Below are 12,869 nucleotides of genomic sequence, written 5' to 3' on the forward strand. Positions count from 1 at the left end.
TTTGTATCTCCCATAGTGCCTAGCACAATAGCTGGCATACATATGGGCCACAAGGAGCAGTGGTTAAGAAGGAGGATCTGATGCCAGACATCTCGGCACTAAGTCCTGGTCTGTCCCCTCCTAGCAAGTTACTTAACCTCTCTTCACTTCAGTTTCTATATCTGTAAAATATGGATAATGATGATATCTACTTCATAGAGTTTCTATGAGGATTAAATGAGCTAATGCATATGAAGTACTTAGAATAATGCCTGACATTTAGTATTCATTCAAATATTAACTATTATCATTTTAAGGAAAAATTTATTGGAAGCATTTTTAATCCTCTGTAAGCAAAAAGGAGTGTTGGTGCAGTTTTCAGAACCATTGAAGAAACAGAGTCCTGGCATTTACACCAAGATAGCATCAATTCTGTGAATAAACAGTTATTTGTTACTTAGGCTCTTGAGAGGATTCAACCCCATCCAACTCTCTTTTTCCCACCTCACTCAGAGGATCACCTGCTACCTAGCTAAAGTTTCCTAATGGAGGCTTATCTGGAGCTGAATAGGAATATTTTTTTGGCTGTAAATAACAGAAAACTTAATTCAGAAAACCACAATGAGCCACCACTTAACATCCATTAAGATGGCTATTGTTTAAAACAAAACAAAACAGTAAGTTTTGGTGAGGATGTGGAGAAACTGGAATCCTTGTGCATTGCTGGTGGGAATGTAAAATGGTGTAGCTGCTGTGGTCATTAGTACTGCAGTTCCTCAAAAAATTAAAAATAGAAATACCATATGATCCAGCAATTCCACTTCTGGATATACACTAAAAAGAATTGAAAGCAGAGACACAGATAGATGTTTGTACACCCACACTCACAGCTGTATTATTCAAAATGTCCGAAAAGCAGAAGCAACCCAAGTGTCCATTGACAGACGAATGGATAAGCAAAGTGTGGTATACACATACAGTGGCATATATTCAGCCTTAAATGAGGAAGGAAATTCCAACACATACTGCAATATGGATGAACCCTGAAGAATTTATGGTACATGAAGTAAGGCAGTCATAAATAGTGTATGATTCTATTCATATAAGGTACTTAGAGTAGTCAAATTCATAGAAACAAAAAGTAGAATGGTGGTTGCCAGGGGCTGGGGCGGGGTGAGAGAATGAACAATTATTGTGTCAGTTTTGCAAGATGAAAAAAGATCTGGGTATAGATGGCAGTGTTGATTGCACAACAACGTAAATGTACTCAATGCCATTAAAGCGTATACTTTAAAATGGTTCAAATGGTAAATTTTATGTTATATATATATATATTACTACAATTTTTAAAATAAAAATATTTTTACAAAACCAATTCAAATGTTAAGGAAGTGTACTGGCACATATACCTGGAGGTCCCGAGGTGGGGCGTGGCTCAGGTGGGACTTCAATATTCCTCTTGGTTTACCCTCTTTGGGTTGGTATCAAGATGGCTGCCACAGCGTCTCGTTCATCACACCCATATCACAACAGGAAAAGAGAACTCTTCCATTCCAGCCTTTCAAGCAAAGGGACTGCAATTCCTTCTGATTAGAACACGTGAACCAGTGTTAACACGTGAACCAGTGTTTACCCCTGAACCAGTGACTGTTGCAGGGGGAATGGAATGAAAGATATTGATTGTCTTAATCCAACTCCAGAGCCTGAAGTCGAAGGTGGGGCAGCTTCCCTCCTAGGAATGTGGGCTGTCTGGGGAAGGGGTGAATATCTGGTAGGAAGGAGGAAGGAGCAGATGGAGATGGGTTAAGCAACTAGAAAAATTTACTACTTCACATCCAGCTCAGACGTGCTGAAAAAGCTTTCCAGGAGATGTGAATGCCATCCATAGAGGAGAAATTAATGTGTGTGCAAGAGCAGATGGGTTTTCCTTTCTGCATTAGTTCTCAGAACCTGCTAACTTGCAGACTCTAGTACTTTCATTGCTGTCTGCGGGACATCTCAGCACACATCTTTTTCCTTGGGGTATAGTAATATATATATTTTTTTTTCTGGAGGTGATTTTAATAGAAAGCTAGTCTCATTCATTTCTGGTTGATTCTTAATGGTATGTATTTAATTTAATTTAATTATTTTTAAACAACTCTGTTGAGTTATAATTGACATTTAGTTAAGTCATACATATTTAAGGTGTACAATTTGATAGTTTTTATATGTACAGTTGGCCCTCTGTTAGTAATACTTATTAATCAAGATGTTGCACTTCATTTACTCAAATATTTATTGAGACCCACTTCATGTCTTTTAGGCAAAGGGAAGAGCGTGAGCAAAAGAAAAGATGTATCTGGGGGTAAGTGACAAATTCCTGGTACAAGTAGTTCGATGTTGCTGAGTGTAGCTTGTGGGTAAGGGTGTAGTAGGAGAGAAGCTGGAAATGTAGAAGGGAGTCAGATCACAAACGTCTTTGGCTAAGCAGTTCTTGTTTTAACTTATTTTTTGAGGTAAAAAGATACAATAAAGTGCATAAAGTGTTTTAAGTGTAAGCCAACATCTCAATGAATTTTTATATACGTATACATCCATATAATCCCCACCCAGATCAAGATCTAAAACATTTCCAGCATTCCAGAAGGTTCCTTCATGCTTCTTCCCAGTCAATACCTATCCCCAGAGGGAACTACTATTCTGGCCTCTATCGCTATTAATTAGTTCTGTCTCTTCCTAACCTTCATAGGAGTGGAAGTACACAATATGTACCCTTTTGTATCTGCTTGTTTCACTCAATATAATAATCATGAGATGCCTCTGTGTTGTTGAGCGTATTAGAGTTTGTTCATTTTATTTATTCATTTATAGTATTCTATTGAATGAATATCCCACAATTTGTTTATGTATCCTCTAGTTGATGGATATTTGGGTTATTTCTAGTTTCGTGTTAGTGTGATAAAGCCATTATGAACATTCTTGTTATGTGTCTTTTGGTGAACATATGCACTCATTTCTCTTGGGTATATACCTAAAAGTGGGTAGCCATGTTTTGCTTGAGTGGTTATATCAAGGGAGTTTGGACTTTAGCCTGAGGAGGACTGAGATCGTTGTGATGAAATTTACATTTTACTCTGGCAGCCACTGTGGAAGATGCACTGAAGGGGCGTGAGATTCTAGACCGGGAAATCGATAAGGAACCACCGACTAGGAGCAACAGACCAGGTGAGGGATGATGAGGCCTGAGCTTTGGAAGCTTGCATGGAGGAAGAGGATGGTTTTGAGAGATGGTAAGAAGGTCGAGTTGACATGAGGGTTTGGCTGTGGTGGGAAGAGAGAAAATGGAGTCTAGGATGACTGCCAGGTCTCTGACCTGGTGTTGGCAGAATGGTGGTGCCCTTCTCTCTAAGAGAGGAAGTACTTGAGAAGGAGCAGGTTTGAGGAAGAAGATGAACTCCGTTTTGAACATCTTGCATCTGAGGGACCTGTGGGAGATCAAGGTGGAGGTATCCAGTAGACAATTGGAGACAATACACAGAACTGAAGCTAAAGGGAGATTTCTATTATGGAAACAAGGGAATGAGTGAACCATCAGGGAGAGGATGTTGAAAGAGGAGGATCCCAAGAAGATGACCGAGAAGGCATTTCCTGAGAGGCTGGAAAATCAGGAGCTTGCCTGTTGCCATGAAAACCCAAGGGAGGGAGAGTTTCTAAAAGGAATTTCCAAAGGCTGCTGAAGAGTCAAAAAAGATGGGCACTGAAAGGTGTCCAGTGAATGCAGAGTCTACCTTAGCCATATGCAGTTCAGGAGCACCCGCAGCTTCCGCTTCCACAGTCTTCTTAGTGCCAGCAGCCCACACCAGTGGCTGGGGCTGGCTGGGCTGTCTCTACCCTCCAGTCTGGTTCATGGCCTCTCAGCCTGAGGGAGGGGAGAGGGAGTTTCAGCCTTAGTCCAGGGACAGTGTGGGGACCTCAGTGGGACAATAGAGGGCAGACGGCAGCTAGTTCAGGGCCCATGAAGTCCCTCCTGACATTGGAACACTGAAAACATTGACATTTGAGCACAAATTTCCCCTGAAGCCTTTCCCCTATGGAAATTCTGGTTGTAAACCGTATTGACTTTAATCTTAAGTGTCAGAAAGGTTGCCGAGGAATCTGGGAGCCGACCAGCTGAAAGCACAGTTGTATGGAAGTTAGGGCAAACAAAATAGGATTCAGAACATTTTTGGAGATCTGTGCCAGTGGTAAACTTTTCCGGGAAACACGGGGAAAACTTACACTCTTAGACAAAAAAGCATTGGGTCTCATAATTAATTTGTATTCTTACTGAAATATAAACTTGGGGAAACAGTTGAGGGGAAGAACAGTGCATCTTATTTCTTACCAGGCACAAGGGGCTAGAGGAGGCTCCTGTAGAGTTTAATGGGCAGCTTTATGTATTTATATGCTTTGACTGGAGCTAACGAGGTCTGTGCCACACAATGGGCAGTTTCCAGTTGGATTTTAAAAGAAAATAACTTTGATCATTTCAAAAGCAATGAAGCCTGATGCAGCGGAGAGAAAAGAAGGCAGTAATTTATGGCTACCATTAAGAACACAAAGGCAAAGGCGGAGAGAACGTTTCACTAAGTGAAGATTTACAAATGTGTAAAAATAACTCTTATTACTAGAAATAGCTGAGTGTCTCTCTCCACACCAAACAAAAGGGGGTGGGAGGGAGGGGTGAAAGACAGAAAAAGGGATGCAACCTGCTTGCCTTTGCTGGGGATGAAAAGGTCAGAAGAAAAACAACCACAGAAAAGTTATTTTCTCAGATTCTCCATTAGACAGCAACACTAGGAATGAAGACCCAAAGAGGCAGTCTCAGCCTGGGTGCCGTGGGGACGGGAGGGGCAGGGGCAGCCGAGGAGTGGTGCAGAGTGGGGAGCTCTGAGAGGGTGCTGGACCCTAGGAAGACATGTTTTTGTGCATGAGCTCGGTGTGGATTTTTTGTGATGTTTATTTTTTTCTGATTATCAAAGGAATGAATATATATACACATACATACATACATATATGTGTGCATATATTCACAGGAGAAAATTTAATAAATACAGAGAAGCTCAAACAATGAACATTAAAATCCCTGAGTATGGTGTTTTGTTGCATCTGAGAATTGCTACTGCCTTCGTTCCTGGAGTGATGCTGATGCTGCGTGTGGTTGGCTCCAGTCACCTGTGCCTAGGGTGGTGTGGGAAGGCCCTGTGCAGGTGTGTTCCTTATAAGGATGTCTTGCTTGGAGGGCCAGGTGACAAGCACTGCCTGTATCTGCAGCTGGCCATACCTGATGTTTATGAGTTCAGGTGGTCGTAGATACCACCTGTGCCCATGTTGGGCTGTCTTGTCCCTGGTGGCTCACCCTTGACATTCTGGCCCCCTTTTCCTTCACCTTTAAGCTGCTCTGAAGATACATTTAACCGGTTTTCAGTGAAATGAACACTTTGTGCTGTGCTTATGGGCCCAGCACTGTGCCACAGAGGGACAGTCTCAGCGGTGCCCCAGTGGGGGACAAGTGGGCCACTCTCCTCCCAGGACTTGGGGACAGGGGATCAGAGAAGGCCCGGGTTGGGCAGAACGGAGAAGGGTGTAGACAGTGTGTGCTGAGGTGAGCAGAGAAGCTGGGCTCACCCTCTCCGTTGAGTTCTCCTGAGGATCCGAAGTCTGTGGAATCACTTTCATTCCATCCACATTCCCCCTCCTAAGTGGAGAGATGGGTAAGCCCCATAGGTGGTTTTGGGGTTTGGGGACTATAGGACTCTGAGCTACACAGGACACTTTCTGGGTGCCCCGTGTCCGAGTATTTCAGGCTAGAAGTGCTGTTTGTCTTCACAAGAGGGACCGGGTCAAGTTGGAGGACGCCGCGAACGGGCGGAGCACGAGGCTCTCCGCGGGCCGCAGCGCCGCGGCGGTGCGGGAGCAGCGGGTTTGCGGCGGGGGCCTGCGCGGCGGGGGCCTCGCGGCCCGCCGGGCCCGACCCCGCCAGGCTGACAGCCGTCCTCCGGCCACTGCGGCCGCGCCCCCTCCGCCCCGGCCGGGAGGGGGAAGGGAGGGGGCCGGGAGGGGCCGGGCCGGGGGTGTCAGAGCGCGGCGGGAAGGGCGCCCGCACACACCTCCCGGAGCCGCCGCCGCGCTCGCCGCCCGCGCTCCGCAGTCTCTGCCCGCAGTCGCCGCGCCTTCCATGGGGGTCGCGGGCCTTGGCTGCCCCTGGGCGGCCCGGGCGCTGCTGCCGCTGCTGCTACCGCTGCTGCTGACGGCGGCTGTCCCGCCCGGTTGGGGCCGCGCCACGGGGCCGCCAGAGGGTGAGTGTCCGGCCGCGGGGGCGCACCTGGCACGGCGGGCAGGGAGGGCGACGAGAAGGGGTCCCGTGACCCTCGAGGGGCGCCCGGGGCAAGTGGGGCCGGGGCTCGGCTGCGGAGCTCCGCGTGGCCCCCCTTCCCCTGGGGCCGCACCCGCAGGCCAGGCAGAGGCGCTGCCACCGCGCGGGCCAGAGGCCCAGGGCCTGAGTGCGCGGCCCGGCCTCGGACCCGGGGCTGATGACAGTTCCCGCCCTGATCCTCGGGGAGCGCCTGCTGGGCAGACTCGCGCGGGCTGAGCGGGGAGCAGGGCTTTGGAGTCTCCTTGCGGAGATGGGGAAACTGAGGGCTCCGGCCGCGTGAGGTTATGGCAGCCGTGCTCCTTTCTTCTGGGGCCGGGAAGCTGTCCTGGGGGCTTCAGGGTCGGCTCCAGGGATTTTTCTGTCTTTGGAACAGCTGCTGCTTGAGAATCTGGGAATACCCGTTGTGCACTAACTGGACTTGGAATACTTTCAAAACTCTTTTGTTTTTAATTAACATCCTGGAAGGAGTATCAGCCAAGGAAAGGCTTCTGCCAAGGCCGTTTTCCAGGTTGAGAGGGTGGGCAGCGGTGAAGGGGTGGAGGGGGGCACCATTACCTCTCTGCATGGTCTGAGGGTTCAGGATGGTGTTCTCAGAGCCCAGGGTGAGCTTTCCCCCCATACCCCAAACCCTGAGAAAGCTGACAGACTCTGCTCGGTTTTCAGAGCATTTTTGCCAACTTGCTCTTTCCTTCAGCAGGCCTTTACCATCACCTACTCATGTGCCAGGTACTGTGCTTTGCCTCCGGGCCACAGGTCCAGTCTGTAATCAAGATACCATCTAGATGGGGAGGCAGGAAAACAGTGACAATGTGATATGTGAGCATATCCTGGGGGACAACTCACCTACACTCTGGGGTCCTGGCAGGCTTCCTAGAGGAGGTGGGTTTGAGCTGAGTCGTGAAGGCCAGTGGAGAGGGTATCCCAGTCAGAGGGAACAGGCTGTGCCTGGAAACAGGGGCCTGGACATAGTCCACTTCATCCCAGGGGCTCCCAAGCAGTTTAGCTGGCGAGGCGTGAGTGGGATGGGCTGGTGGGAGATGATGCTAGAGAGGGGCCAAGGCCAGGTCACCGGGGCTCGGGGCACCATATCAGGAGCTGCTGTGCTCTTTTGCAGATGTGGACGAGTGTGCCCAGGGGCTAGACGACTGCCACACCAATGCCCTGTGTCAGAACACACCCACCTCCTACAAGTGCTCCTGCAGGCCTGGCTACCAAGGGGAGGGCAGGCAGTGTGAGGGTAAGTGACTTGGGGACCAGCAGTGGGTGGGCCAGCAGGGGAAGCTCCCTACCTCCTCAGCTCTTGTCGTGGCCACTTGTGTTGGTAAAAGTGCTTCAGCAGCCCTCCCACCGCCACCCCGGGTCACATCACCTACTCTCTGAATTGCATGTCAGATCCTTAAAAAACAGGGAACATCAGGTCTTTCCGAGAGCTGATCATACAGTTTTATCTGGCTCTGAAATGTCCTTTTGTCTAGCTTCTGCAAAGGAAAAGCGCTGCTTTAGTATCTTTTGGTCCCACTCAGTTTGGGGGCAGAAAGTCAGCAGCCATGTTGATCAGGAGAGCCATGCTTGCCAGAACAGGGCTGATCTGTGCTGATCCTGTACCTCCCTGGGGCAGCATCCTTGCTCTGAAGTCTGAGTGCCAGAGTCCTGCCCTCCCCTGAGGTTCTGGTGGCTCTATCTTGTCCTTGACTTCGGGTGGTTTGGCATTGTGACCTGCCAAGCTTTAGAGCTGCACCAGGAGCCTGCCTCATTTGGAGCTGCAAGTTGGCCCTGGAAAGATCTGTGGAGGGATATTTTAAGCCCTTAGAGCTCCAGATCTGGGAGGCTGAAGTCTGGACTTTGCCATTTTGTGTTCTGGGCCACGGAGGATCAGCTCAGTGTCAGAAACTCTGCCATTGAGAACTAGCTGCAGACTGGACTCTCATAGGAAGAGGCTGCTTGGGGCATGGAAACTGTGGCATGTTGGAGCTGGCAGGGCTCTTCAGGGAGCTCTGAGCCAATCCTCTCCCTCGTGTTACTGATGGGGACACTGAGGCTCAGGGGAATCGGGAAAGGGGTCGTGGGCATGATCACACAATTAGCCGGCAGGTGAAAAAAAGTCAGATCCCCACTCTAGCTCTGTCCCTGACCCCACGTCTCTGCTGTTCACGCAGCCTCCTAGTGTCCCTCTTTGGTTGGGTGAGAAATCCTAATAAATTTATGGTCTCCTTTGTGCAGGAGGAGCAAAACTCCTGCCTCTCCCATCAAAGGAGACGTGCTCCTGGTCAGGTTCGCAGCAAGTGGAATTGGTGGTCCATCCATAAAGCCCTTCTGTTTTTTCAGGCTCATATTTTCCCAGAGACAGACAGCCATCTCTCTCTCTATCTGCCCTGCATCATGGGAGGCCAAAAGAGTACTGTCTCTGAAACATCTCTCTGCCAGTTCCTCCATACCACATCCTCACCATATTAAATATTCTATTAACAGTACTGGAATTCACACATGTTGGTACCCTGTTTGGGGAAAAAAATGTTCACTTTTTCACTGTGACCTTCAGTCACTGTATGCTCTCTGGGGGTAGAAACCATGCCAAGTTTTCTTTTGGATAAAGTACTTATTTAGTAAATAATGTTAAATGACAAGTGGCAAAAGTTTGGTTATTCTTAGCTGTTGGGTTTGGCTTATCACAAATAAGAAATTGAATTGCTAACAGTTTAGAGTGAAAAGCCTACTATTTAGTTTAAAATAATTAATGATTGACTGGCATCGCTGCTTTTCTACCTTTAAATTGGTTTTAAAATAATATGTGATTATTGTTATAGAAAGTCAATACAAAAAATACAAAAATGTGTAAAATAGAAAAGTAAAGACCTTCCTATTTATCCCCAGGTAATCACTATTAACAGAGAGCATATATTCTCCCTGTTAAGAAGGATTTGATTTTTTGAATACTTGTAGTGTTTATAAACCTAGTGAATAAGGATGACCCTGTTTAGTTTGGATTTCTGGTACAGGGATCCAGAAATGGAAACTTTCTTCCAGGAAGGAAAAGGAAAGAAAATGGGGATTGCAAAGATTCAAAAATACAGATATTCAAAGATGTAACTTTTATGTGTATTTCCTGGCTTAATAGTTTTTAAGCCTCTTGGGTCCAATCTGTGGTATCATTTGTGTTGTGATTATCATTGAAGTCACTTGCCCCTATTTAAGTTCAAGGATGGGAACTGGTTTGCTCAGAGTGAACAGAATTTTATCCTCCACAAATTTCTTCTGCCAAAATGTTGGAAAAATGAAAGTATGGGCCCTGAATAAGTATTTTTAAAATAATGTGCTTCAGAAGTGTCTTTAGGTACATGATGTTTTATGCTAAATGATCTTTGCTTATATCCCAGACTTTGGGGAGGGGATGTTTCAGTGGTCAGTATTAATTATATGGTCCTTATTTCTCAGTTTAAGGAACTGAATCAGGTTTAACAGGGATGAATCTAGACTTGGCCTTTGTATTTTTTTTTTTTTTTTACTTTTTATTTTGAAATAATTTTAGACTTCAGAAAATTTGCAAAACTAGTGCAGAATTCTTCACATATGTCTGTCATTTATCTTATCCTAATGTTAACAATTTATATAACCATAGTACAGTATCAAAACCAGGAAATTAACACTGGCACAATATTATTAACTAAACTATAGACTTACTCAAATGTCACCAGTTTTTCCCTAACAGTTTTTCTATTTTTTTTCTTCCAGAATCCAACTCAAAGTCCCACATTACATTTAACTGTTGTCTCCTTTGTCTCTTCCATTCTGTGACAGTTCCTCAGTCTTTCCTGGTCTTTCCTGGCAGTGACACATTGATGAGTACTGTTCAGTTCTTTTGTTGGCCTTATGTTTTCACATGATAAGAAGTAGTATGGTAGGAACTGACGCGATAAGAGAATGTCCTATGTCTTCTCTCGATAAAATTGAGGTTACACATTTGTAGTAATACAAAAGTGAAGCTTTCGGCAAAGCTGCTACAGAAGCGCTATTGTGTGCTTTTCAGTGCATCACATCTGGCGCACATGATGTCAACATTCCCACTACAGGTGATGTTAATCTTGATCATCTGGTTAAAATGGTGTATCCTGGGTTTCTCCACTACAAAGTTACTATTTTTTCCCCTTTCAGTGTGTATGTATATATATATATATATATCGGGGCAGATGCTTTTAGCCTATGCTGATTTTAGCATCCAACTGTGGATCTTGCCTGCAACAATTATTACTGTGATATGTGACTCTCGGTAATTTTGTATTTCTCTAGTTCCTTACATGTCTATTAATTGGGATTCTTCTGTAAGGAAGATCTGTCCCTCCTCCCCCATTTATTTATGTATTGATTTATGTGTTTATGTATTTATGCCAGTATGGACTCACGGGTGTTTATTTAATTATATGGTTATTTATTTTTGGCTCAAGTTGTTCCAGCTTTAGCCATTGGGAGCTCCTTCACATGGTCTCCTGTGTCCTGTTGACATGCCTCCATCCTTTTTTGAGAAATTCCTAATTTTCTGGTACCACAAAATGCTCCAGCCTCAACCTGTATTTTCCCCTCCCCAACCCTGGAATCAATTACTTCTCCGGGAGCACTGGTTTTCCTTTTATTGGAAAATGATGTATAGAAACCAAGATCTGGATGCTTGGTGTTTTCATTGTTACTGGGATGTCATTCCTCCTAGGCCCTCTCAGTGGACAGAGCTAGGAAATATATGTATGTATACTAACCCACACATACACACTTATCTATATTTATTCCTTGTATCTATCCATTTCTATATATATATTAAAAACAGTGAGTTACACTGATACTTCAGATTCCAAAACAGTATCACAGGATTCATTCTAACCTCCCTCTTGGCTTATTCATAACTTCTTTCTCCAACAGTGAGAAACCTGGCTCTCATTATCTGCAATATATGCACCTATTTGTTCAATCCCAGTATACACATAAAGTATTTACAGAATTATTACTCTATAATTCTGGGAGTAAAACGGATTTAATAATTAGGGTACAGTATTTGTATACAACTATTTTTGAATTTGGCCTTATAACATCCAGTCAAGCTACTATTTTTCAGACATACTTAGGCTAGTACTTTTCTTCCCCATCCCCTTCAGTGTGGTGTGTTACTCATTTACAGTACAGTTAGGTTCATTTGTTTCTCTCTGTGTTCCTTTTTTTTTTTTTTTTTTTTTTTTTTTTTTTTTGCGGTACGCGGGCCTCTCACTGTTGTGGCCTCTCCCGTTGCAGAGCACAGGCTCCGGACGCGCAGGCTCAGCGGCCATGGCTCACGGGCCCAGGCGCTCCGCGGCATGTGGGATCTTCCCGGACTGGGGCACGAACCCGTGTCCCCTGCATCGGCAGGCGGACTCTCAACCACTGCGCCGCCAGGGAAGCCCTGTGTTCCAATTTTTAATCCCTCTTGTCACCCTCACTCTTGTTTCCTGGTTGATGTGTGTGTATGTAAAACATCACCATGGTTCTGAGAGTCACAGCAGTTCAAAAACTCAGAGAAGTGTGACTCCTTCCTCCTATTTCTTTCCTGTTCCCGTTCCTCCTTATTTCCACCCCTTCTCCCACACACCATGGGTCACCAATCTCTGTGCTTTCTGGTTTATCCTTCCTGTATTTCTTTTGCACAAATAAGCAGCTAAATATGTATTTTCTTTTTAACTGTTTTATTGAGTTATAATTTACATACCATAAAATTCACCAATTCTAAGTCAGTGTACAAATCAATGATTTTGGGTAAATTAGTTGAGTTGTGCAGTCATCACATAATACAGTTTTCAAGCATTTTCCTCATCACAGTAAGATCCCTGTTCGTAGCCCCAGTTCCAGGCAACCACTAATCTATTTCCTGTCTCTGTAGATTTGCCTTTTCTGGACATTTCATATAAATGAAATCATACATTATGGTCTTTTGTGTTTGGCTTCTTTCACTTAGCATAATGTTTTTGAGGTTCATCCATGTTGCATCCTGTACTGGTATTTCATTCCTTTTTATTGTTAACTAGTATTTCATGGACATTTGGGTTGTTTCTACTTTTGGGCTATTATAAATAAAAATGCTGCCAAGGATATTCACCTGCAAGTCTTTGTGTAGACATGATTTTGCATTTCTCTTGATACATACCTAGGAGTAGAATTTCTGGGTCATACGGTAAGTTTGTGTTTAACCTTTTAACGAACTGCCAGGGAACTTTCCAAAGTGATTATGTCATATTACCATCAGCAGTGTATGAGGTTTCCCATTTCTCTACATCCTTGTCAACATTTGTCATTGTCTGTCTTTTTTATTATAACTGTTCTAGGGAGTGTGAAATGGTATCTCATTGTGATTATAATTATAATTTCTCAAATAATTAATGATGTACATTTTTTTCATGTGCTTATTAGCCATTAGTATACTGTCTGTGGTAAAATGTTGATTCAAATCTCTTGCCCATTCTAAAGTTGGGTTTTTTGTCTT

General features: G+C 45.0%; 1 protein-coding gene across 5 annotated transcripts in view; it reads left to right on the forward strand.

Moving 5' to 3' along the window:
* Window positions 1-6,088: 6,088 nt before the first annotated feature.
* The window catches only part of SCUBE2 (signal peptide, CUB domain and EGF like domain containing 2), a 67,803-nt gene continuing 61,022 nt past the window's right edge, over window positions 6,089-12,869 (forward strand). For all 5 annotated transcript variants that reach the window (XM_060303529.1, XM_030831335.2, XM_030831336.2 and 2 more), the window contains exons 1-2: window positions 6,089-6,299; window positions 7,491-7,613. In XM_060303529.1, coding sequence (XP_060159512.1) covers window positions 6,179-6,299; window positions 7,491-7,613 — 244 coding nt within the window. In that variant the 5' untranslated portion in view covers window positions 6,089-6,178. The remainder of the gene's footprint in view (window positions 6,300-7,490; window positions 7,614-12,869) is intronic.

Source organism: Globicephala melas, chromosome 8, assembly GCF_963455315.2.
Source record: "Globicephala melas chromosome 8, mGloMel1.2, whole genome shotgun sequence".
Taxonomy (NCBI): Eukaryota; Metazoa; Chordata; class Mammalia; order Artiodactyla; family Delphinidae; genus Globicephala; species Globicephala melas.